Source organism: Limanda limanda, chromosome 1 (assembly GCF_963576545.1).
Source record: "Limanda limanda chromosome 1, fLimLim1.1, whole genome shotgun sequence".
Taxonomy (NCBI): domain Eukaryota; kingdom Metazoa; phylum Chordata; class Actinopteri; order Pleuronectiformes; family Pleuronectidae; genus Limanda; species Limanda limanda.
In genome coordinates, this window is record NC_083636.1 from 20,013,464 (window position 1) to 20,039,124 (window position 25,661).

Here is a 25,661-nt window from a genome sequence, read left to right on the forward strand (position 1 = left end):
CAGTAGGAGGATTTACTACAATGTTCCCAGTCACATATTTTCCACATTATGAACGATCTGACTTCTCAGTTGCTTTGGTAAAGTTCGAATGGAAATTAACAAACAAGCAGAATGTGTGAATTTATAAAACAGGACATGACCACAGACCCTGAATATCATCTTTATTATCTTGATCTATATTCATCCAAACGGTCAAACTGATAATTAATGCAGAGAAAAGCTGAAATCCACCAAATCAAAACGCTCTCAGTGCAGCTTTCATTCACAAACTGACGAGTTCAAGGAATAAAATAAACTTTGAGGATTATGTTTTTTCAAACCTTCACACCCACACACACACACACACATTATTTATTCAAGGAACTCAGATGTACCTCGATTACAAAACTCGCTTCAGCAAAAAGTAAAATACAAACACAGCAGTTTTGGTCAGTTGCTGGCGACGTAACAAAGTTTTGCATCTTGTGCTTTTTTTGTTTGTTTTTTCGTATCAAGTTTCGACTTAACTGAGGTTGCAGAAGGCACATGTGCATCGTCCATTTCATGGAATTGCCCTCTAAGCTTTGTATCGTGTATCTCTAGGATATAAGACAAGTGTGCGAGTGTACGTACGACACATGATGCCCCCCCCCCCCCCCCCGAGCCACTTCACACGCCAACTCTCAAGAAACTTCCAATCCCCATAAACCTGGCAGTGTAAAACCAAAGCCATTACGTAGGGATCATCTCCCATGTGCAGCACAATCAAGAGAATACGTGTGTTTTGCTTCTGAGATACTTTAAGGTCTGTAGTGAATTATGGAAGGAAATGTACATCGATGCAGTATGTGGAGTGTAAACATGAGGAGTTCTGCGGCGCATAGATTTTTTCACGCATGCTGTTATAATAAGCCCCGGTTTGTGGCCAGTCATGTATTAGTGTGACATTCCAGTCGTTACCATCGGTTTCTCTGAAAAACACAGAAGCTTGTTAAATACCACTAACTGCTGTTATGCTCATATGTGCAGGTTAATTCTTATTTCCAAATTCTAAATCTGTTTCCTTATCTGGCACCTGAATCAGGAGGACTTCTGAACACTTCTGTATAATCGTCTTCAGAGAAACAGACGCACATCTCTGTGATTTGAATGCAACCTTCACATTAACACATGAGAGACACACAAACTGAGAACTGTTCTGATGCTGTCGACCTTCGGGGGCCACGGCGCTTCATCATCTTCATACTTGTCGTTGTAGCTTTTGCATCCACAGCAGTTATGTACAATGTAGTAGTGCTTTTCTTTTCTTTTTGAGGCACAGTGGTCACAAGGTTTTCAACCTGACAACCAGACACTGTTCCCAGTAATGCCACGGAGCCACATTTTGTGCTGGAACAAGCAAGCCACACACTGGCCTATATTAATGTTGCGGTGGCTCCTCTGTCTCTCTGTTCACTGACGTCTTTCCCCATCGTCCCCGTCGATCATAGCATGTTGGGGAGGTAGAGTGAGCACAGCAGCATGTTCTGTCCCAGAGCCGGGAAGCGCCTGAAGGCCTCCCAGGCGTCGGAGAAGATGTTGTACTTCAGGAAGACGCGGTGCTCCAGGCTGGTGGGCAGGCTCACGTCCCGGCTCATGATGTAGATGCCGTCGTTGTGCAGCGTGCACGTCAGGTTCAGGCCCGACTTCGACGTGTTCTCCTTCAGCTGGAACCACTCCCCCGTGGAGATGTTGTAGGACTGCACCGTCAGCACGTCCTCCGTCTGGCTGGGACGACGCTGCCGCTGACCCGCCTCCAGCTCGTGGGTGTAGCCGCCCACCAGGTAGATGGTGTCCTCCACTGAGAGCATCTGCTGCTTACGGATGTGAGCGGAGCACGACCGGAACACCGTCCAGGTGTCGGAGGTGGGGCAGTACCGGAGGACGCTTGTGTTCCTGTCTGTCAGACACAGAATAAAACATGTAAAAGTTAAAGAAGCAACAGTTAAAGGACGATTTTAGAAGATCGTGAACCTGACACAAACTAACCTCTTGCAGTGTATCCGCCCATGATGTAGATCATCCCCTGGCATTCACAGGCGGAGAACTCGGCCAGCGGGTCGGGCATCGAGGACAGGCAGGTCCACCAGTCCTGCTCCGGGCTGTAACACTCCACCGTGCCCAGGGACTGCCCCCCCACAGCATACAGCTTCCCTTGTACCGCCAGCAGCTTGAAGTTGGACCTGGACAGGAGGAGACACTATGAGACGATTGACTACAGGATGTTAAGATCAGGACTTTGTGAGGTGAGACCATCTGATGCAGGAATCCTTGTTTTTCTTAACTCTGCAGAGAGTTAGCTCCACCAAGAAGGTCACGTTTTGACCCGTGTCCGATGTATGTTTGTTTGTTTGAAAGGAAGATTACGCAAAAACAACTGGAAGGATTATGTCGAAACTTTCTGGAAGGATGTTGTGTGTGTAAGTGACGAACCCACAAAAGTTTGGTGCAAATCCAGAAATGTTTTTATCTCTTTCTTTAACATTGTGAGATAAGTCAGTTTTGGAATTTTTTACTGATTTCCAGCTAATAATCCACAGATCTTGATGGAAAACACTGTATGTTTTGCTGCCTGATATTGATGAGCTCACTGTCCTGCTGCAGAATGAATACAGGCTCCAATCAGTCCATGGCATTGTGTGATGGATCAGGACCTAAACCTGGATGTGGATCTACCTTTTCTGGTTGAGCGGAGCCACCTGGTGCCACTCGTTCCTGCTGGGGTTGTAGCAGTGCACGGCAGAGATCTCCTGACTCGTCATCCTGTAACCGCCCACGATGAACAGGTAGTTGTCCAGCACGGCCGAGCCGTAGCCCCTGACGTTGATCATGTCTGGAGGGAGGTTGTTGGCCAGTGGCTTCCACCGCTGCTCCACTTCTCCGTACCTCAGCATGGACCAGGTCTCGTCCTGGTAAGGCACGTCCAGGGACAGACAGGTGAAGTCTCCGATGGCGATGAGGGTGGCGGTGCCTTTCATGCGCATCTCCCTGACCTGCTCCCTCACAGCAGGGGGGAGGCTGCTGAACTCGGGCCGCCTCAGCATGGGGTGGTAGTGGCAGCTCATGAACTTGAGGCAGGCCTTGCGCAGGTCGTGGGTCCCGTAGACCTCGGACAGGCTATACAGCTCCGCGCAGTTGTCCAGGCGGATCTCCGAGGTCAGCAGCTTGAGGATGGAGGTGACCTGCAGGAAGGAGGCGGTCTCGATCAGGTCCTCCAGGGTCTCGTTGACCACCTGGACCTTGGAGGTGTTGATGAACTCCAGCACCAGCTCCAGGCCCGGGACGCTGAGCCCCTGCAGCTGCACCGAGTCCTCCGTGGACTCCCGCATCCCGGAGCTGTACAGGGCCCGGAAGTAGTCGCTCTTCTCGATCAGCTTCTTCTTGTCCACCTCGTAGATTTTGTCACCCACGATGATGGCGATGATCTGCTCGGAGGACATGGTGCCGGTGGAGCACTCTTTCCACTTCGAGCCGAGTTTGGGGGGTTTTCCCTGGGTGGTCTTTGTCAGCCTCCTTGCAGCGAGCCACCGTTTACATCTCACCGGCGAGGGAGCTCTGCGGCCGGGCTATATATGGTCATGTTCAGCCCATAGATCATCCATTAGCCGGGGGGGGGGAGCTAGGCAGTTAGCCGGGGAACAGCGGCTGCAGCTCCAGGACAAACCCAACCGAACGAGCCCTTTCCTCGGGTTAGCATTCCTCCGCGGCTCGGTGGAACGTCGCCCCGGCCTCTGGAGCTGTTGCTTCAGATAACGTCCGTTGAGCCTGAAGGTTGCGGGTTCGCTTCCCATCGCATGTTGTGAGGAAGCTGCCGAGCAGTCAGAGTTTAGCTGTTATGATTCTGCACCGCCGTCATATCCGGGTTTTCACTTCTTCGTGAGGTGTTGTTTTTGTTTTTTGAAAGCAGCGTGCTGACATCTGGCGGTGAAGGGAGGAATAGCTCGTGTCATTTGTCAACGTGCACTGGAAGAAATTAAACAAAATAAATATTAAATAATTATAATACAATTTTGAAAAAAATAGCAGGACACTGGGAATATATATGTGAAGATAAAAAAAATTGAAAGCATCAGAATATAATTCAAAAAGATCAGATAACAACATTAACAATTAATTATTCTGATTTCCTTATTGCTTCATCTTCACGACAGACTTTCAATGTTTTAAAATGTCGATTTAGTTACTGTATAATGTGCACGTAGGTAGACGAAAATATGAAATACATTAACTTATCTCGACTCTCTCTTTTAATATAATTATATAAGGACACAAAGACAGAACAATCGATAACAGCAGAAAACGTCAGTGGAGAGGAGAAGACAAGAGTTGATCAACACACTTTGAGCTGCATGTTATGTATGAAAGGTGCTGTATAAATAAAATGTATTCGTATTATTATATTATAATGTAGAATATAAATTAAAGAGTGTCACTCAGCCCCTCTGGAGGAGAATCTGCAGCTTATTCTCCTCCCATCAGTTCTAATGAGCTCAGCAGCTCTGTTCATCTCCAGCTGTCAATCAAGATAAGGTTTGCTGTGGCGTCACTATCTGAGAGAAGGGAAGCTCACGAGATGACAACAGACCTGAGCCTTCACAATAAGAGCACAGACGTCCTATATATATTGGTGAGCCTGAACAAATTAATTAATTCATCATTAAATTGTCTGTGGGTGTGTAGAAAATGTAATAAAAAATTACATATATGGTCAATTAAAAAAAAGCAAAAAATTCTGTATGATATATGAAGTTTTCTGTAGTTTATTTTCATCATAATATTCTAATTAGAAAATATTTTGGGGATATAAAAATGCCAATTGAATTCAGGAAAATTAATTCATGAAAGATTATGAGTGTGAATCTGAAAGTCGTGGCCGGATGTGTGTGTGTGTGTGTGTGTGTGTGTTAATCTGCGTGTGATGACGGTGTGTGGGTGGAGGAGGAGACCCGGGAGGAGGCTGATTCCCGGGCAGGCGCATCGATGACTCGGTCTCCTCACGCACCGTCACAGCTCGGCCTCTGTCAGCGGACCGCCGGCTGCTCGTGATCCGAGCTGAGGATGCGGGAGCAGGCGTGGACCTCCCGGTTCCTCCGGTTCCTCCTGCTCATCACCACCTCCTGCTCTCCAGCCGTGTCCGCGGACCTGCGGCCGTGCGAGGAGGTGAGTTGTGTGTTTTATCCTCCTCATCATCATCATCATGCACAACACAACACAACAAAGACGCTTTAATCTGGAATATTTCTGAGGATATTTTCATTGCTCATCACCTGAATGCAGAACGTGTCCATGCACACATGCACAACACCAGAGAAGATCCGAGCTGCGTCTCCTCCTGCACAAATAGCACTAATTCTACAAATGGCACCTCCTCCTCTGTATGTATAAATATTGGCTGTGCAGTGTCTGGGTCTCTGTGCAGGAACACACGAGTCTCTCTCCTCGCTGCTGATCGGATTTAAACGTGCTTCATGTTGACTATAAACACGATGAGGCTGTTTGCTGGCCTCCATCCCTCCTCTGAGCAGCCTCCTGCCCGCCAGGGCGACCACGAGTCCCCGCTGAGGAGGAGGAGAGTGTGGAGGAAGAGGACAGGGTTTACTGTCATGTAAACCAGACTGTGCATGTGGATGCTAATCACTGATTAAATTATAATGGTTGTTTGCATCACATCCAGTGAGGTGTGTGTTTAATTTAGTGTTTCTCAGAAAATCTGGGTTCTGGCAGCTGCAAGGATCCATGAGGGTTTTTATCCTGGAGCCTTAAAGCAACATGAGAACGTCACTGACCCATATATATATATATATATATAGAAGTTCAATTGTTTGGTTGAATTTTAAATTAAGATCCAGTTTAATAAAATTTAGGAAGATTTTACATTTTACATCACCCCTCTATGCCAATTTACAAAAACAGTTCTCCTGCAGCATCCTGGATCATTGCACTTTACTGAAATACATTTTTTCTATAAAAGTAAATTTTTTTGCTGTAGTTAAAAGTGTATATCATACATATTCACATACATTGTTTATAGTTCATAGTTTTATTCTCTTGTCTTCTTCATTCTGACTCATCTGCTGCTGTCATAAGGGAATTTCCCCGGCGTGGGATCAATGACGTTTTATCTTATCTTATCTCATTTTAATCACTTTATTGCAGAGACTTAGATGATAAAGCTTCATTTTATCATTATAAACAAGAGTTTATATATAATTAATGTCTTTATTATTGGTCAATGGATCATTGATATATCCATTAATAACAAAAACCTTTGGGTTGCCAGGTTGTGAAAACCCCTCCTCCTGCCTTATACACCCTGAAAGCTCACCAGCAGCATATTACTTCCCTTAAAACTCTTCTTTCTTCCTCAAAGTGACACATTCAAAAGGTTTGTCATTTAAAAATATTCCCCTCATGGTTTTAAAATGGCTTAAACGTAACTCTACACTTTCTTTCATTAGTTTTAAATATTCTAATATGACACTGCCCCTGTAGCCTATGGAGACAAAAACTTGATTTTCACCAGACAGGGACTTACATTTATTGACAATGACCCCTCAGAGTGACCGAGCCTGACGTAATCTACGTTAAACTGTAAATCTTTTTATCATCTTATAATGAACCAGAAGCAAAAGTTACCTAGTCACTTATAAATGTTAAAAAACCTTAATAAAGAGATTTTCTAGTAATCCACCATCTCTGCAGTTCTGAATGTTAATGAGCTGGATTTTGTTCCAGATGTTCTGCAGCTGCTTTCCACAAGGTCAGAGCTCAAATCTTATTCTATCAATAAAGCATGGGTAAATAATGTAATCACCAATACTAGAGCCATTAATCACAGCTTGTAAATGCTCCCTCTCCAGAAAGTGTAACCTGTATCCTACGCTTTGTCTTGTGTTTGGTAATCCGTCACTTTCCCACGAGGCCTGTGTGTGAAGAATTAAAGAACCTGTGAGTGCAGCTTGCGTTTATTCAACATCCTCGGACGGTAAAAGCCTCGCTCTGGCAGAGCGAGGCATCTCCTCCCCCGAACCTGCTGCTCAGCCGAATCAATGGCGTCCACAGGCTGCCGGCCGGCCGGCTGCAGCCGAGCACCCACACCTCAGTGCCCGCTGATTAAAGTGGAACAGTTGTGGGAACGACCTGCGACGTGTGTTGAGGGGGAATCAATCAGGGACGAGGGGAAGATGGTTTAGATGCAGGATGTTTGTGTTGTGTGTGTGTGTGTGTTGTGCAGATAAGGCTGAACTCTACTACATGACCCATCACATCCCTGCAGAAACCAACATGTCATGTGAGAGGCGTCGTGGTAGCGTGGCAACCTGCCATTCACCTGCTAATGGGCAAACAATGGGTCTGATGGCGCCCCGAGCTAATGTGTTGACAGTGGAGGGAGGAATAGAGGGTTGTGGGGGGGGTGGTGGGGGGAAGCTGATAAAAAAAAAGAAAAGGACACGGGCTAATTTGTTTCTCTGGTCTCCTGTGTGACTCACGCTGGTTGTCATGGAGACTGGTGAAAAGCAGATAGAGGAGAAGGGGCTGGGTTAAAATTCAACGCCATGACAAACCAACCTTTGAGTCGGGGGGGGGGGGGGCGGGTTGTAAGATTTGAGTCGATAGCAGGAAAAGATGGGATGTATGCAAATATACTCAACTGTGTATTTCACATCATATCTTACTGTTTATTCTGCAAATACACACGAACGCTACAGTTTGACTTCTGTGCATCCATTAGCTTTTAATCCATTATCCTCTGAAGGGGGGGGGGGGGTTGCTTCACAGGGACAACAACAGGTCGCCCTTGTTTTCACCCATTAGTTTGTATGTCAGCAAAAAAACTACTCAACAGATTTCCATGAAACTTAGCGCAAGGATGACACGCGAGCCAAGAAAAGAAACCATTCAAATTCTGGCTCCGGATCAGAAGGCGAGTTTAAGCAGCCTGTGCAGGCCTGCTGGAGGTTTATGCATTTTAATGAGGACCATTCTAGTGCGTAATGTATTTATTCATACAGTTAAATTGACATGTTAGTCTAAAGGATAAATCTGAACATGGAACATGAAGTAAACGCGGTATTTTATTTACGATTAAACAGAAACAAAACTAACATTTACTTTTAATTGTATCAGACTATTATTACCTGTATATATTAGTTATCTTTGTTGTCGTCTGTTGCTCATGACGACTAGATGTTCCTCGTGTTCGCCTTCAGGCTAAAAGCATCATTATAAATTACTTATGAATCAATGTTCCGTCCGTTCACATGATGAGAATAATGTCCCGACCAGTCGTCCTTGGACAGAAGCGACTGTACAGATGACCTGCTGTTGTGCTCTTAATGGACCATGAGTGCTCCTGACGTTTGGTTGCCGTGGCGACTGGGGTCAGCCGCTACTTCAGCCCTGAAAACTCTTTCATCTCCCAATGTTCCCTTTCATGTGATGCATCAAGTGTTGTGTGTGATGGGACCAACACAGACCAAATTGAATGTCCATCCATTGAATAGTTTGAGACTTTACATGCAGAACGGTGCAACAGGTTCTGCAAAACCATGTTAGAAAACTTGTCTGGACAAAAGCCGGCATGGCTATATGCACAGAAACATGATGTTGTATTGATATTTGTATTTGTGTGTATTCTTATCTCTGTGTGTGTGTGTTCTGCAGACAGACTACTACTACCAGTACACAGAGTGTGACAGCACCGGGTCACGATGGAGAGTCACCATCCCTCACAGTCCTGGTTCCTGCTCAGACCTTCCACCTCCGACCAGAGGAACCGACTGCTGTGAGTGCTGCCTGTGTGTGTGTGTGTCTGTGTGTGTGTGTGTGTGTATGTGTGTGTGTGTGTGTGTGTGTGTGTGTGTGTGTGTGTGTGTGTGTGTGTGTGTGTGTGTGTGTGTGTGTGTGTGAGTGAGTGTGTACAACGTATATTCCCAAGTCAACATGACTCTTCTTTTCCTCTCTGTCTCACAGCCTTCTCCTGCCCGGCTGGAAAGTTCTTAGAGATGTCCACGCAGCAGTGCACGTCGTGTGCAGCCGGCTCCTACTCTCTGGGCAGCGGCCTCCGTTTCGACCAATGGGACGCCATCCCTGCCGGCTTCACCAGCCTGGCCAGCTTCCTGGACCCGGGGCCAAACGGCGAGGACATTCTGGCGTGCAACAGGTGACACAGACATGAGCTCCTCCCAAAGAAACCTGCAGGTGAAAGTAGATGCATCACAGCTCTTGTTCTTAACTGATGTGTTGGTTTATTGTCGCTTCAGCTCATCGTGGACGCCGCAGGGTGTTTACCTGGAGTCGAACCGGGACGAGTGCACGGTGTCACTGGTTTACGCCGTCCATCTGGAGAAACAGGGCTCTGTCTCTTTCACCTACCAGTTCCCCGACAACAACATCTTCTTTGAGTTCTATGTACGCACCTGTGACTGCATCCTGCAACATCACATGATTCAGGCTCACAGAGGCATTTTAGGGCTTAATTATTGTTATATTTGGAGCTTGGAAATTTTACACATCTGAAAATATCCTCTCGCTGCTGATGTTTTTCTTCCTGTGAATGATAAATAGTTGTGTTACCATGTGTTCAGGTCCAGAATGAACAGTGTCAGGAAATGGCCCAGACTGACGACCAGAAGTGGATTAAAGCCACCAGCAATGGAGAGTGGGACACACACACGGTGAGGATGTGACTCTGCCTGTGTGTGTGTGTGTTTGTACAGTTTTATGGATTGTGTTTGTGGCTCACAGTTTGTATCTGTGTGTTCTAGGTGAGTCTAAAGTCCGGCACAAACATCTTGTACTGGAGAACCACCGGCATCCTGGTGGGAGGGAAGATGGTCAAACCTGTGCTGCTCAAGAACATTCAAATAGAAGGTAAACTTTTAAAATAACTGAATTTCACTTTTATGTAAAGAATTGGGGGTAAAATCGACATATTTATAATACGTAAAAGTTTGTTTGTGTTGTGCAGCTGTCACACATACTGTGTGTGTCTGTGTGTTCAGGTGTAGCCTACACGTCCGAGTGTTTTCCGTGTCGACCCGGCTGGTTCAGCGAATCCCCCGGCTCCTCGTCCTGTCAGCCGTGTCCCAGCAACACCTACTCCGTGAAGGGGGCGTCGTCCTGTGCACCCTGCCCCGAACACTACTACTCACGTATGTACACACACACACACACACACACGTATGTGTACACATGTATTACTAAAAGTACATCCTCAAAGTTCTTTTACGAGCTGCAACAAATTAAGTAAAATAAAAGATTAAGATACGATAGATTAAGATAAAAAGGATGAAATTATCAAATAGAAAAGGGATTAAACAGATTTCAAAATGTCTCCAAGTTTTACTAAAGAAATGTTTGATCTAACATCTTGTTCTGCATGTTTTCTCTGCATCACTGCGTCCGTTTGCGTTTCATCGTCCTCTGCGTGCGACTCTTCTCTCAGACGAGGGATGGGCAGAATGTAAAGTGAGGCAACCGTGCTCAGAGGAGGATTATTTCCAGATCCACACGGCCTGCGACAGCGACGGGAAGGTCAGACCTCATGTTTCACACACACACAGACAAACACACACACACACACACACACACACACACACACACACACACACACACACACACACACAGAGGAACAAACACACCCTCTGTCTAACGGTCTAAATTAAAGGCAAACATGCATTGTCAACTTGACAAAGATTAGTTGATAGTTTTGTTATAAATAAAGCAAAAATAATCTTAAATTGAAACAGGAAAGTTTGCAATAAAAGAAACGTTTGACGACATACATACAAGATAACTACAAATACCCATGGTTGTTTAAAATGTCATTCTACTAATAAATATTAATAATGATAAGGTTATAAACATGAACAAAGACTCCCTCTCGGTGTATTGCACCAGAAACAAGAGACGTCTCACATTATGATGAGAGAGGAGACGGTGAAAAGCTGAGCAAACACTTTGATTGTCACCTGATCCAAAATCCACTTCCCTGGCTCTTGTCCCCGACCTTGGGAACGTTTGAATTCACATTTGTGAAAGATTTTTCCAGAACAGAAAAGAAGCAGATCTTTTTATTGTTGATGGTATTGTTTGTTTTCATGCATTTTATGAGTTTTTGTCTATGTTTTGTCTTTGTGGGTTGCAGACGCAGGTGTTGTATCGCTGGGTGGAGCCAAAGATTTGCGTGGAGAACATCACTGGAGCGGTGGAGCTTCCTGCGACCGGACAAAGAGAAGCCTGCCCGCCCTGCAACCCTGGCTACTACAACAGCAACGACTCCACCTGCCTGCCCTGCCCACGGGGGAGCCACTCCGACGGCACCAACGGTAACACACAGCTCTCTGGCCTGAAAGGTCCTGAAAGATGGGGCTTGTGCAAACATGATGTACCAGGAAAACGTTATGGTAGTGTCTAAATAAAACGTGTGTGTGTCTGTGTGTGTGTGCGTGTGTTAGCGTGTGCTAAGTGTTCCGCAGGTACAGAGCCTGTGTTGGGTTACGAGTATAAATGGTGGAACGTGCTGCCTTCCAACATGAAGACTTCCTGTTTCAACGTGGGCAACTCCAAATGTGACGACATGAATGGTCAGCACTAACTAACACACTAACTAAACATTAAGTAACTACTAACTAACTACTGTTTTCTTACTAACTAACTAAATTACTAAATAAATAAATAGACTAATTTATAGGGACTAATATTTTCCTATTGTTTACTAACTATTTGACTGCTACTGAATACTAATTAGTTAGTTTTTTTTAATTCACATATTACCATGTAAATTACCAACATCCTAACATCTACCTTTCACTGTAATGAAATTACTACTAATTCTTATTAACTTAGGTTGAATAACTATTAATGAACTCATTACTTGAGGAAACATCACAAGATCTTCATCAGTAAACCAGTTGTCATGGAAACTACAGATGTTCACACATTCATTTCCCTGGACCTTGAGATGATAAATTGTTTTCATGTCACTTCATCATCACACGTACAGATCTGTAATCAGTTGTTTTGTATTAATGTGTTATAATCGTGTGTGTCTGTGTGTGTGTCTACAGGGTGGGAGGTGGCAGGAGACCACGTCCGCAGCGGAGCAGGGAGTTCAGACAACGACTATCTGATCCTCAGTCTGCACGTGCCCGGTTTTAAGTGAGTGTGTCGGTTGTTGGTTGTATTGTAAACTGTGTTGTGATGAATGAGAACACGTGTGTGTGTGTGTGATGTGTGTGTCATGCTCAGACTGTTTCACTAACCTGCCGCCTGTGTTTGTGTCCCTGTGGCAGAGTCCCTGCTTCTCTCTCAGGGATGACCGGTGGAGAGTTTGGCCGAATAACCTTCGTGTTCGAGACCCTCTGCTCTGCCGACTGTGAGCTCTACTTCATGATGGTGTGTGCTTGACTGTGTTAGTGTGCGTGTGTGCGTGTGTGTGTGTGTGTGTGTGTGTGTGTGTGTGTGTGTTTGTGTGTGTGTGTGTGTGTGTGTGTTTGTGTGTATGTGTGTGCGCGTGTGTGTGTGCGTGTGTGTGTGACTGGAGCTGAGAGTCGTCATTAGCTGCCAGAACAGTCATGTCATGTCACTGAGGTCCAGTTAATTACAGTCTTTAATAATGTTGTTGTGACGCCCCCTGCAGGATGTGAACAGGAAGAGCACGACAGTGGTGGAGTCGTGGGAAGGCAGCAAAGGCAAACAGTCGTACTCGCACAGTATGACCAGGAACGCCTCGGTCTCGTACACGTGGGCCTTCCAGAGAACCAACCGCGCTCTGGATGTGAGTTCACTTCATTTGACGCTCCTTCAGCTTTTAAAATTTTTCATTTTATTTATCTTCAATTTCAAGTGGAACTTAAGTTTTCAAATATTGTCCCATGTCAGGCTTGTCAATGTTGTTATTATTTAGGTGTCTTCCATTCATGATGTTTTCAGCCTCTCAATAACAAAAGCAGTAACATAACTGACATTACTAGAAGTAAACTGTAAACATGTATCAAAGTATAAAAGCAGAATACTATGACAAAGACAAAACTTGTGTTTCTGTCCTTGTGTCTGTGTGTAGGAGCGTCGGTTCGTCAGTGACATGGTGAAGCTCTACTCCATCAGCGTGACCAACGTCCTGGACGGCGTGGCGTCGGCGTGTCGTGCCTGCGCCCTGATCCCGGAGAACTCCCAACAGTCCGGCGCCCTCTGTGTTCCCTGTCCCGCCGGTTTCTACATCGACAGGAACACCAACCGATGCCAGGAGTGTCCGCCCAACACGCACCTGGCCGGACGACACACCTACGGACAGGACGCCTGTGTCCCGTGTGGACCCGGCAGCATCAGCAACAAGGTAGAGACCTCTGGTTTCATTTGATGTTTGGTTATACTAGTACTTCATACCTGATTCTGAAACACTTCATATTTCCTTTTCCGTTCAGGAGCACTCTCGTTGCTACAGCGACTGCTCCTTCACGTACACGGAGAACAACCGAACTCTGACCTTTGACCTCAGCCCTCTGAGCGACGTGGGATCACTGACCATCGGCCCCAGTTTCACCTCCAAAGGCACGAAATACCTTCACCTGTTCAACATCAGCCTCTGTGGCCATGAGGTAACACACACGCACGCACACACACGCACACACACACACACACACGCGTAATATCTGAGCTGCGGCTACAGTTACTATTTTTAAACCAACGTCTTATTCTTTTTCTGTTTTCTGACCCACTGCCCCTCTTACTGAAGTCATAAAGCTTTTGTTAGCTCAAATAATTTTCCCCTAATGTTTCAAGCTTTAGAAATATATAATAAATATAAATCAAAGGGTCCATACTACTGTGAATTACTACTATACTATATTACTACATGAAATATTGCAGTCACAATACAAACTGACAGTTTTCTTATCTCATGTATCTTTGAAGGTCAAACTGTCAAGATGTGAATATAAATCAGATTTAATCACAAGCAGACCAGTTTGATAAAAAAAATAATAAAAAATTTAAAAGCTGCAGGGGAAATATTCAGTGTAACCATAGTAACTGACAGCCGATGATCTCCGTGCTGTTTGCATGTGCACACGTCTGCTGCAGGGGAGGAGAGCTGCTGTGTGCACGGACAACGTCACGGGCGTGGCCAGCAAAGACGAGCAGGGCGACGCGGCTCAGTTCATCAACTCGGTGGACAGCTTCATCTGCCAGTCCACCATCATACCGGCGGACGGCCGCGGCTTCAGGATGGCCATCTCCTCCCAGTCCATCAGCCTGGCAGACACCTTTGTTGGTATGAGGCTTGTTAACCTGCAGCACGTGTGTGTCTGTGATCAAAAGCTGCTCGAGGTGGATTTAATGTGTTTTGTCTCTTTTTTTTTCTCAGGAGCAACAGCCGACACCGTCCTGAACGGCATGAACGCCAAACCAGATCTTTTCCCAGAATACACACAGGGCCTTCCAGACATCAACTTCTTCTACAGGTGCAGTGACCGGCAGAGACACAGGATAATCATGTTTTTTTGTGTTTTTTTAGTGTGGTAACAATGTTATGGTTGTTTTTTTGTCCTCAGGTCCACTCAGGCAACAGCCTCATGTGATCAGGGCAGAAGTTCAGTCATCACAGTTCGCTGTAACCCGGAGAAATCTGAACGAGGAGAAGTCTCTGTTCCCAGGTAAGTTATCATGTAGCGTCGCCTGTGATGTGCCATGAACTGCAGTTTATTTTATTTCATTATTTTTGTGCGTGTGCTCGCTTGCAGCTCGTGTCCTGCAGGAACCTGCGATGGATGTACCTTTCACTTCCTGTGGGAGAGCAGCAGCGCCTGTCCACGCTGCGCTGGGGACGACTACCACAAGATAGAGGGAGCATGCAAGGGTGGCGTCCAGGTAACACACACACACACGCACACACACACACACACACACAGACACACACACACACACACACATGCACCAGGATTCACATCTTATACCTGAAAGTGTTAGATTGATTTTCTGGCTCCATGCATGAATGATTCAAGTTCACAGGATTTTGTTGATTCAGTTGACAATTTTAAATAACACAAAAATACGTGACTTACTTTTGTGGTCATCAAATGTCTTCATCTGCCCCCCCGTCTCTCTCTCTCCAGGAAACCCTGTACGTGTGGAACGAGCCCAAGTTGTGCACCAGAGGCGTCTCGCTGCCTCCTCGAAGCTCCTCCCCCTGCGAGGCCATCGCCCTGTGGCTGAAGGTCGGCGTTGGGGGCGGAGCCTTCGTGGCCGTGCTGCTCATCTCGCTCACCTGTTATTTCTGGAAGAAAAACAAGAGGTGAGAGGAACCTGCCACTTTAACACTTTACAGACAATCTCCTCGCTGCCCAACCTGCTCATTACTATCACTGGGAGGTGTGAGTTCAAGGCAGAGAGGCCAGGAGCTGTCAGTGGAATGGAGATGAAGCATCACAGCACTTCTACAGATCAGTTTTCCAGATTTTAAAGATTGTCAATTAGGTTTTTTTTTACTCTAACACAACTTATGAGCAGCCAAAGAATTATGTAACTGTTTGATTTGACAGTGTTTAAGAAGTTGGAAGGAATGACACCAATAAAAACAGCTTAAAGATCTTAAAAAGTTATTTCTTCATCTTCTTAAACAGTTTATGATTCTTCAGGTTGACTTTGGTCTGAAAAATAAATGTGTGTTAGAATGACTTTGATTTAATTTCTTGTTTAAATTACTTTGGTAAGACAACAAGGTGTGATTTTTACTGGAAAATGGTTTAAATGAGATTAAAGTAAAAAAGAAATGTCATGTGAAATGTATTATATTTGTCTAATTAAGTTTTTCAATATAAAGTAAAAACTGAGGTATTCCTGTGGTCTGTGCTCAGGCTGGAGTACAAGTACTCTCGCCTGGTGATGTCTGCCAACAAGGATGGCGAGCTGCCGGCCGCTGACAGCTGTGCCCTGGCGGAGGGGGAGGAGCCTGACGACGACGTGGTCTACACCAAGAAACCAACGCTGCTGGGAAAACTCCGAGCCATCGCCAGCAAGGTCGGCGTCGCTTTGATTGTGTGATAGGAACAAGTGGAGACCCGTCGTCCATCTTTGTTTACAGTCTATGATAGAGGAAGTTCTAGAAGTAATAGATCATCTTAGTTCTCATGGAAAGAGATTTGTTATCTTTACTTTAAAGTATAAGTCTTAAAAAGTCTTAAATATGTTAAAATATTACAAGGTCTTAAAGGATTTTCTTATATTCAATTATGGGGAAGTGTAAGTAATTCTGGGACTTTATTCCCTCGCATCTGTTGTGGACTTAAATTTCTTTTTTTATGATTTTAAAAAGTCTTAAATTTAACATTTTGAAACCCTGTGTGTGTATTTCTAGATTTGTAGTGAAGTAGCTGCCAAATAACATCTTTTAAAATCTGTGTGTTTCAGTACGAGGCTGGCGAGAGCAGTGAGTCCGTGCAGCTGAACTCCTCCCACTCCGACCGATGGGTTCTGGGATAAAACCGGGAAACCGACGCAGAGTTAAATGACGGAGGAACAGTCGGCCGGCGGCGGCGTCACCGTCCCACCGCCGTACGTGACCCTTCGTTGTGGGAGGAGCGAGAACACAGATCCCAGCTTTCACTGGAGAATCGTTGCCTGGTTCCCTGGCGAGGAAAACGTCTTTTTACCCCTCGACACAGGAAACCCAGTCCTGCTTCTTCAACGTCGTGGAAGCTAGACGGCAGCAAGAGAAAAACAAACACGCTTTTAATGTTTTTTGTATATTTTGTATCTTCATTTGTTTCTTTTCTGTTCAGAGTCATGTATTTATATCAGTGTTATAACCATGAACCTTTATTAAAATCCCATTTGGCTTTGGAAGCTTTGCGTGAATGTTTGAAGTTCCTGACAAGTGCTATCACAACACATCTGAGTGCATGTACACAATAATGTACACAATAATACCACTTATTCAAAAGTGTATTCACTGTTTCTGCTGGCTAGTATATTTGTGGTACAAGGAAAACTACGTAGTACAAATACCTATATTAGATGAACTTCTTCAGGCTACGACTCCAACAATATGTTTTAGTTTTTATAAGGCAGAAAGTTGTGTAGGAGAAAAAGCACATGAAGGTGAGAGGAACCCGCACATTGTCCTGTACTTTATTAAAACTTTATTACGTATTTATTTTGATTAAGTACAGGACAATGTGGGAGATTCCTCTTCTCTCAACTGCAAATACTTGATTCTTGAAGTTTTAGTTTTCTGTCCATCCAGCAGCACCCGGCTCCTCCCCCTCTCCTCTCCCCGCCTGTCACGCCTCCTCTCCGGCCCGGTCCTCTGCTGTGCTCCGCCCTCTCCGAACAATCTCCTCCTCCTCCTCCTCTTCTCCTCCTCCTCCTGCTCTTCTTCTTCTTCTCCTCCCGCAGCCATCGAAGGAAGACCAGACCCGACTCTTCCCTTCCCTCGGACGGATTCACGGCCTCGCACCGGGTGATGCTGTGAAGCGGGAGCAGGCCTCGGACTCTGCGGGGGAAACTCGACTCTTTCCGGGGATGATCCGCAGCTCGTCGGTGAAGGTGAGAAACTTCGTCCCAGTTTCAGACGCGGTTATTTCACCTAAAAGTCAATTAACACAAACACGTGTTATTGACGTTAAAGTGTCAAAATCTGCGGATTCTGCGAAGACGTTTGTGTGTGTTTTTGTTGTTTTTTTGTTTTCGTCGCAAACTTTTGTCAAAACCGCAGAGTGACGTCACGTTCGGGAACAGAGATCGTCGGAAGAAAGAGGAATCTCACTCCCAGATATTATACAAAACTAATGGAAACTAAAGAATAAAATCAAAGTGTTCATTCAAGTCTTTTAAATTAATGTTTAATTAGGGGGGTTTTTTATGCAAGGAAACTTTGTATATCTGTAATGAAGATTGTATAGACAATGTTATAAGTATTTTATTCTGTTGTTCATAAGTTTCCATGTTTTACACATGAAACTATTTGAAAAAGGGGAAATTCTTGTGAAGCAACTTAAGAAACATGTTGGTGAAATATAAGTACAACATGGTTATTTACTAAGCCTAACCTACAACAGTTAACCCAGTGGATCCAGGTCCTTTTTTTTGTGACCCCTGTTTCAAACTATTGTGACTTGTCAACAATTATATTAACCTAAAGAGTATTTTCATAATTAATTTAAGATTATTTGTGCAGCGCCTGTTTAAATTCTACCTGTTCACTTTGTCTGTGTTTAAACAGTTCAACAATCTACTGTCACTTTTTATTGATTGTGTGTTGGACGTTGAGCTTTCCTAAACATTCGATTTTCCAGAGTGACGTTAGATAACGTGGTGTTCATCCTACCTGGTTTCTTTGCAGAGAACATTTCATAGTCAACATTTTTCCAAATAATGTCTATATTGAATTAGAGTATTTTCTTATTCTTAGAATATTTTGATTACAATATGTACGTTGGAAACAAAGGGAGGTAAAAGGACATTTTAGAAAAATGACTTAAACATGAACATGGGTTTATGTTTCGTCTCCTTTTTGTGACTCCAGATTTGTTTTGATGACGACTTTGTTAACATTGTGTGATAAGTTAATCACCAGAAGTTTATTTAACAGCTATTCTGATAGTCTAAACATCACTGTGAACTGATTGTCTCTGAGTTTCTAACTTAATGTGTTGGATGAATGATACCACACATTGGAAGATGTCACTTTTAACCTATTAATCAGTCAGATTGGCACATTGATTGATTGATGATGATAATAATCGTTAGTTGCAGCTGTAAACTAGTCATCACTGAAATTATTGTTTTGTTTCTTACTAACCCCCCGAGGACTGTTAGCTTTTATTTCAGTAGATCAAACCTCACAGTATTATAAACCACAGTTATTTTACAGCTCAGTAATTTATGAATGTTGATGTTTGTGTTCTTTTCGTATCTCAGGTCCATAACTAGAGCTCCTCAGTCCTCCTGCTTGTGAAGTGGTGAGTCTGTCTCCTCCTTGTTGTGAAGTGCTCGTCACATGACTCTCCGGAGAGGAAACTATTCAAAGTCACTGTGATGTAATGGGAGAACAAAGTGGTTTGTTACCACTGGTTTGTGATCGTGGTGATATAAACAAACAAGATGAAGGATGATGCAGAAAAATTTGAGCCTTTTTCTTGAGTCCGACCGGTTTTTCTTTTAACTAATGCTGTTGTTTAATCTTTTCCCTGCAGTGCCTGTCGATTCAATCATGGCTCGTGGCTGCATCTGCTGCGTGAAATACATGCTCTTCCTTTTCAACCTGATCTTCTGGGTGAATATTCCACACACACACACAGTCAGAACATGTTCCTTTTAATCAGCTGTAACATCAGTAAACACATTCAACTCCCCAGTTATCACTGAATCAGCCGGTTTCTCCACTTCCTGTGTGTTTCAGCTGGGTGGGTGTGGCCTGCTGGGTGTGGGCGTGTGGCTGTCGGTGTCTCAGGGCAGCTTCGCCACGCTGTCGCCCTCCTTCCCGGCGCTCTCCGCCGCCAACCTCATCATCACCCTCGGCACCATTGTCATGGTGACGGGTTTCCTGGGTTGCCTGGGCGCCATCAAGGAGAACAAGTGCCTGCTGCTGAGTGTGAGTGCACTTTAAAATGTCTTCTCTTATCTAACCTTGTAAAATGCATGTCTTCGGTTTATTCTCACCACCTGACACCTTCTTCTTCCTGTGTTATTATTCAGTTCTTCATCGTTCTGTTGATCATCCTCTTGGCCGAGCTCATCCTCCTCACTCTGTTCTTTGTCTACACCAACCAGGTAAGACCATGCACAGGAATATTCCTATTTTCTGACAATCCTCCGCTTTTGCGTGTGTGTGTGGCATCACGTCATCCACTTCTCCATCTCCATCTGCGCAGGTGAGCGAGAATGCCAGACGGGACCTGAAGGAAGGTTTGGTGCTGTACAACACCGACAACAATGCCGGCCTGAGGGATGCATGGAACGCCATCCAGGGAGAGGTGCGTCCTGTTTGCTAAACCTTTTCAGATAATAATCAACTGCTTGTTTCCTATATCAGTGGCTTTTTTCGTCCTTTACATGTAAATGAAGTATGTCACGCAGTAAAGTGACTGTTTCCTTCTCTCTATCACCAGTGGAAGTGCTGTGGCGTGATGAGCCACAATGACTGGTACACGGCCCTGAATGAGAACGTGGTTCCCGACCGCTGCTGCCAGCAGGTTTACGCCGGCTGTGGCCGTAACACCTCCACTACCTTCTGGACACGGGTCAGTCATCGACTTTGTTCATCTGATGATGTTCTATCTTTTTCTTGCCGACAAAGTCTGACACACTTGAAGCACACGTCATGCACCCGTCGGTTTATTTTGCATCAGTTCCACATACATCACACAGCTGTCTGAAATACAAACTCCGGCATGAAATATGTATTCATCCACTGCTGAAAATAGTCCCTAAAACAGATTGTTCACTCTTATCTGCTTATTTTTTTTGTTTAAGAAAATTACGTATAAATACAAACATGCAACACGTATTCAATGCTCACATTTCATCTTCAGTAGGAAGAATTTACGACAGTATTGTGAAATGAGCACAGCTGAATCTCAAATGTTCACTCTCTTTTATTTTTGTTCCCTATGTTTTCAGGGTTGCTATGAGAAGGTGGAGGAGTGGCTGGATGACAACAAACACCTTCTGGGAACCATCGCTATGTGTGTGTTGGTCATACAGGTAAGCAGCTGGTATCAGTTGAGGCTGATCCATATCACTATGTGTTAATTTTTTCATATGACGTCTAAAACCTGATGAACATGTCATTTTTGGTGGCTCTAGAGTTTTGAACTAAAAATGTAGATGTAGCCTGGAATCCACAGATCACTATGAAACAGCAGCATGTTCTCATGTGTGTGTTTTCCTCCCCAGCTCCTCGGTATGGCCTTCTCCATGACGCTCTACCAACAGATCCACCGAGGGGGGAAGAAGTACGTAGCCTGAGCGGAGTCACGCGGTGAATTCAGTCGGTTTAATACATGAAATATATCACATCTCCTCCATCATACCTTTTGTTTATAGTCCAAATAAGCCAGATAACGTGTGTGTGTGTGCCACTACAAACATTTATCACCTTTTTCCTCAGTTTTTGTTGTGAATAGAAGTTTTTTTTTTTAAATCACGTTACGAGTTGTTCTGTGTAAAAGTATCTGAGTGGAAATCAGAACTTGACTGAAGAAGCATGAAGAGAATAATGTTGTTGTATTTTTTAAGTGATGCCTGTGTAATAATATAAAGTAATTGTGTACTAACATGATCAATAAAAGCAGAGAGCTCTTGTCACCCGTTGAACTCTTGACTCTTGGTTTCGTCGTGATGACACAGATAAAAACAGGAGAAACATCAGGTCATCGGAAGGTTGAACAAAGTTCTTGTGAGGTGATCAATACTTCAACTGTGTCCGAGCTGATGATTCTTCTGCTTGTATTTCACAGAGAAAGAGAAGCTGAGATAACAGGTTTCAGTTTCTCATGTTACACAACTTTAATCTGAAACAACACTTGAGATAACATCACTGATTCACTGGCCTCAGTCGATGGGACGACAACTGAGCAACTGATTTAAACAAACAAATACTTTTTGAGTAACAGCTCATTAAAATGTTACAACCAGTTACTTGAGTTTAACAAATACTGACTGTGTAAATTTCTATTCTGATAAATATAAACAACATCCAAGTTTCTGCAGGTGTTTAACAACTGAGGGTTTGTGTTGTGTGTGTGTTTAATGACACACTTCTAATAAACACTGAAGCCTGGACACAGGATAATTAAAAGGACATTCACTCATTCCCCTTGTGTGATTACAAGTCTGAGCTCGTCTCATTATCATAGACGACGTTTCCCTTGATGACGACGTAGCGGACGAGCTCCTGTTGTCCTCCCAGCTGATAGATCAGATGCTCCCAGCTGCAGTAGAACGAGAGAGAGACTCAGTCACTGGGAGACACTAACACTTCATCAACACTACTGAAGCAATGAAACAGAATTAAGAATTCAGAGTTTCTATACTTCACAAAAAAATTAAGGTTAAAACTCATTAGTTAGACTTTGTGCTGTAAAAATAAAGAAACTGTTGAAAAAGTTTACTTCAAGTATTGACTGTTAATAACAATTAGTTGATGTGGTGCTAACTTAAATAACATAGTTTAATAACAGTTTATAAGACAATTGCATTTTTATATGAATGTCAATTGTCAACTTGAATAGTAACTGAAGTTAAACTGCAAAATATCAACGTGAAAGTATAAAGTAAAAGTACTTAAACATTTCTACTTAAACCCAGTAATTGAATGATCTTTATCATGCAGCTCTAATTTTTCTTGATAAGTGGAGTTAACCGTTAAATGTATCTATAATGATTTAATAGTTCAAATAAGACAATAAAAACACAAAACATATTGACCGTGAGGCGTTGAGGACCAGCAGGTCTCCGTGCTTGTTGACCTCCAGGGATCCGTGTGTGTCGGAGCGTCCGAGGGCGTAGGCTGCGTTGATGGTGGCGGCAGCCAGAGCTTCAGGCATGGACATCCTCATGTTGACGCAGGCCAGGTGCATGACTATGGGCTGAGGAGGGAGGGGAGAGAAAGTGAAGAGACTAACGTTTACCCTGTGACCTTTGACCTCCCCCCTGCCGACACCTCGCACCTCTGACTGAACTCACCATGGAGCAGCAGTAGGCGTTGGGGTTGAAGTCGCTGCCGAGGGCGACGATCACTCCAGCATCCAACATGTCTCTGGCCCGAGGCTGAGGCAGCCTGAACACACAAAGGGGTCATTAGAGAGCTCACAGCCAGGCGACAGGTGTGTGTGTGTGTGTGTGTGCGTGTGTGCGTGCGTGTGTGTGCGTGTGTGCGTGCGTGTGTGCGTACCGCAGAATGTAAGCTGTGGTCGGTAGAAGGACTGCAGCAGTTTTTGCTTCAGCCATGGCGTTGATCCCTTCGTCCGTGACCTCCTCCAGGTGACTGATGGCCAAGGCTCCAAGCTCTGCTCCCAACTGACACACGTCAACACAACAAGATTATCTTTTACAATATAATAATTTATCAAAGCAATAAATGGAATGTGTCCTTGCAAGTGTTACTAGCTCTTTTCCACTATTACCAACCCAACCTTTAAATTCAAGCCACACCAGATAGATATCTGTTCCCTAAATGTGTTAGACTTTTTTATTCTGTGAGAAATCTGCCCTATCTCGCTAGAAAGTGACAAAGTTCTCTCTTGACATATCCTTCCACTGAGTTTCATGGAAAACCGTTCAGTAGTTTTTGTGCTGCAGCCGTAAAGTCAAATAAACCAGCAGTGCCTCCTTGGCAGAGGTAATAACGGATAATCAAACTAATCCTATGTTGTGGGTAGAGTCAGGTTTTCTGTGGAGTCTCTAGTAGAATCAGTGGTTTGAGGAGTGAGTGCTACCTGAGCAGAGTTCATGGGATGAAGCTCATCCCCGTGGAAGTTGATGTTGAGGCCCAGGTCTTTTCCCGCCTGCAGGATGGAGCGGGTGGAGCCGAGGTCAAACACTCCCTGCTCACAGAAAACGTCGATGTTGTCCACTCGGAGCTTCCCAGCAGACATGCGCTCCCTCAGCCGAGGCAGCTGGACCTGCAGGATGTCCTCCGTGGCCTCGGCGACCGTCTTCCCTCTGGATAACGACACAGGAAGTTAGGAGTGAATGTCAGGGTGTGATATGAAGTGAGGTCAGGGTTAGGCCGCTCTGTACTTGGGCACAGCGTGAGCTCCACAGTAGGTCGAGGAGATGTTGATGGGCAGCGTGCGTCTGGCCTCGTCGATCACCTCCAGCATCTTGAGCTCGGTCTGCAGCTCCAAGCCGTAGCCGCTCTTACACTCCACCAGGGTGGTGCCGGCTCGCTGCATCTGAGCCAGCCGGCCACTGAGGGAGGCCAAGAGGTCAGAGGGCGCGGCGGCCCGGGTGTGCTCCACGGTGAAGTGGATCCCTCCGCCAGCCCGGTGCACGTCCATGTAGGTGGCCCCTGCCAGCTGCAGCACAGAAACACACAGTTCATCAACAACTCAAGACACAGGTTATAAAGTGAGGTCATGAAACAAGTCAAAATACACTATTAACAATTATTTACCTTCATCGCAAACTCATGGACTCTGTCACCAGCCCAGACTGGATGAGTGTGAGCATCCACCAGACCTGGAACAAGATCACATCTTTAAAGCAACTAGTATCTACAGCAGAAAAATGTAGAGGTGTAAAAGGTTTAATATTCCTCTGAACTCTAGAAGAAGAGAGTAAAAGTACTTGAATGAATGTATTTAATTACAGACCACAGCTTCTCCCCTGATTAAATACGAGCTTCCCTCACCAGGCATGACGCACATTCCTGAAGCATCAATGACTTTATCAAACGTTTCCTTTGAGTACTGAGCTCTGATGGTTTCTGCTGGTCCCACAGCTTCGATCAGTCCGTCACTGTATGAACAGAAATCAGACACTTAACAGTGAACCTTCACTTTAAATCACACGAGGGGGACAAAGTGTAAAAGCTTCAGAAACGGCCTCCGTGCAGAGGATGAACCTTCATAACAACATGGCATTTCCTCTGGAAACATCCTCAGGCTGAACTCTACATTTCCCCCCCACAGTGCAGAGGAAGTGAACTGATTAGTTAAGAGTGTTTATTTAGACCCAGAAATACTGAGATTTGAAAATGATCCAAAATAAGACTGGCTGGTTAATTTCAACATTTTATGAAACTCTGGGAAAAGGGCAGGATTGATTAATTAGAATTTATTCTCAAGATATATATTAAGTAGAAGAGGTGATAACTGAATAACAATACAAAGATTGTAGAAATAAGGATAAGGATATAAATCCGTAAAATAAAGTGGTTGGTAAAATTGGAGTAAAATATGAATCCAGTATAAAATAAGCCACTAGAAGTCGCCAAATACCATTATTTTAAATTAGTACCGAGTGATCCGTTATTTTCTTAAATCAGAAACTTTCCAAACGTGAATCTCAACCACAGATCATTTTCATTGATATTTACATTTTATATTAACCCACAAAGGAGATCATTTTAAAGGAGCGACTGAGGAACAGATCTCAACTGATCAATACATGAATCTGTGCTCAGAGCTCCAGGTTTTAATCATTGAATCTGAACTGGGTCTCAGTGGAAACTCACCTCCCAACGACCACGCTGCCGTTTTCTATCACACACAGGTTCTTCATCCCATGTTCCGTCAGGTATTTCTCTCCACTGCTGCAGATCAGAACCAGCTGCCGGGCATTTTCCACCAGGAGTCTGTGGCTGCTGGACATTTTTCTTTATTAATCCGAGGTAGAGACAGTGACTTTCAGGGTGACTGGACTCAAACCAGTTTGAGAGAAGTCAAATATTTGTAGAAGGGCAGAGTTTAAAGTGCACAGAGAGGGGGAGGGGCCTCTGTCACTCATCTTTTAACTGGTGAGTATTTCTCCACTAGAAAGTTGTACATTGAAACTTTACAAATAGCATCCAATGAGGTCATTCACAATCTTTGACCCTTTTCTTCTATATGTTCCTTCTGCAAAACAGAGGTCGAATCCTTATCGCATATATTTATGCATTTTCTTAATGTTTTGCTCCCTATATTCATATAGCT

The 25,661-nt window shown here is 44.5% G+C and overlaps 4 protein-coding genes across 4 annotated transcripts; 2 read left to right on the forward strand and 2 right to left on the reverse strand.

Annotated features, from left to right (window-relative positions):
- Nucleotides 1-651: 651 nt before the first annotated feature.
- Nucleotides 652-3,850, reverse strand: klhl42 (kelch-like family, member 42). The gene is made up of 3 exons (XM_061073046.1): nucleotides 2,695-3,850; nucleotides 2,008-2,201; nucleotides 652-1,918 (listed from the first exon to the last, which is right to left on the reverse strand). The coding sequence occupies exons 1-3, from the start codon at nucleotides 3,456-3,458 to the stop codon at nucleotides 1,464-1,466; spliced, it is 1,413 nt and encodes a 470-aa protein (XP_060929029.1). The 5' UTR covers nucleotides 3,459-3,850; the 3' UTR covers nucleotides 652-1,463.
- Nucleotides 3,851-5,076: 1,226 nt separating this feature from the next.
- On the forward strand, nucleotides 5,077-16,500 carry LOC133003327 (endosome/lysosome-associated apoptosis and autophagy regulator family member 2-like). The gene is made up of 22 exons (XM_061073035.1): nucleotides 5,077-5,178; nucleotides 8,683-8,803; nucleotides 8,992-9,181; nucleotides 9,282-9,429; nucleotides 9,606-9,695; nucleotides 9,786-9,891; nucleotides 10,023-10,172; nucleotides 10,466-10,554; nucleotides 11,168-11,348; nucleotides 11,478-11,606; nucleotides 12,090-12,180; nucleotides 12,315-12,417; nucleotides 12,662-12,799; nucleotides 13,085-13,357; nucleotides 13,446-13,619; nucleotides 14,104-14,293; nucleotides 14,387-14,483; nucleotides 14,574-14,675; nucleotides 14,763-14,889; nucleotides 15,135-15,313; nucleotides 15,876-16,038; nucleotides 16,429-16,500. The coding sequence occupies exons 1-22, from the start codon at nucleotides 5,077-5,079 to the stop codon at nucleotides 16,498-16,500; spliced, it is 3,015 nt and encodes a 1,004-aa protein (XP_060929018.1).
- An 892-nt stretch (nucleotides 16,501-17,392) lies between these two features.
- On the forward strand, nucleotides 17,393-21,327 carry LOC133014245 (tetraspanin-9). Its single transcript, XM_061081438.1, has 9 exons — nucleotides 17,393-17,565; nucleotides 18,940-18,980; nucleotides 19,215-19,294; nucleotides 19,421-19,612; nucleotides 19,717-19,791; nucleotides 19,893-19,994; nucleotides 20,130-20,261; nucleotides 20,641-20,724; nucleotides 20,917-21,327. The coding sequence occupies exons 3-9, from the start codon at nucleotides 19,232-19,234 to the stop codon at nucleotides 20,986-20,988; spliced, it is 720 nt and encodes a 239-aa protein (XP_060937421.1). The 5' UTR covers nucleotides 17,393-17,565; nucleotides 18,940-18,980; nucleotides 19,215-19,231; the 3' UTR covers nucleotides 20,989-21,327.
- Nucleotides 21,328-21,503: 176 nt separating this feature from the next.
- amdhd1 (amidohydrolase domain containing 1) lies at nucleotides 21,504-25,402 on the reverse strand. The gene is made up of 9 exons (XM_061081427.1): nucleotides 25,202-25,402; nucleotides 24,377-24,483; nucleotides 24,140-24,204; nucleotides 23,764-24,041; nucleotides 23,460-23,685; nucleotides 22,916-23,040; nucleotides 22,708-22,801; nucleotides 22,450-22,610; nucleotides 21,504-21,953 (listed from the first exon to the last, which is right to left on the reverse strand). The coding sequence occupies exons 1-9, from the start codon at nucleotides 25,336-25,338 to the stop codon at nucleotides 21,848-21,850; spliced, it is 1,299 nt and encodes a 432-aa protein (XP_060937410.1). The 5' UTR covers nucleotides 25,339-25,402; the 3' UTR covers nucleotides 21,504-21,847.
- Nucleotides 25,403-25,661: the final 259 nt, after the last annotated feature.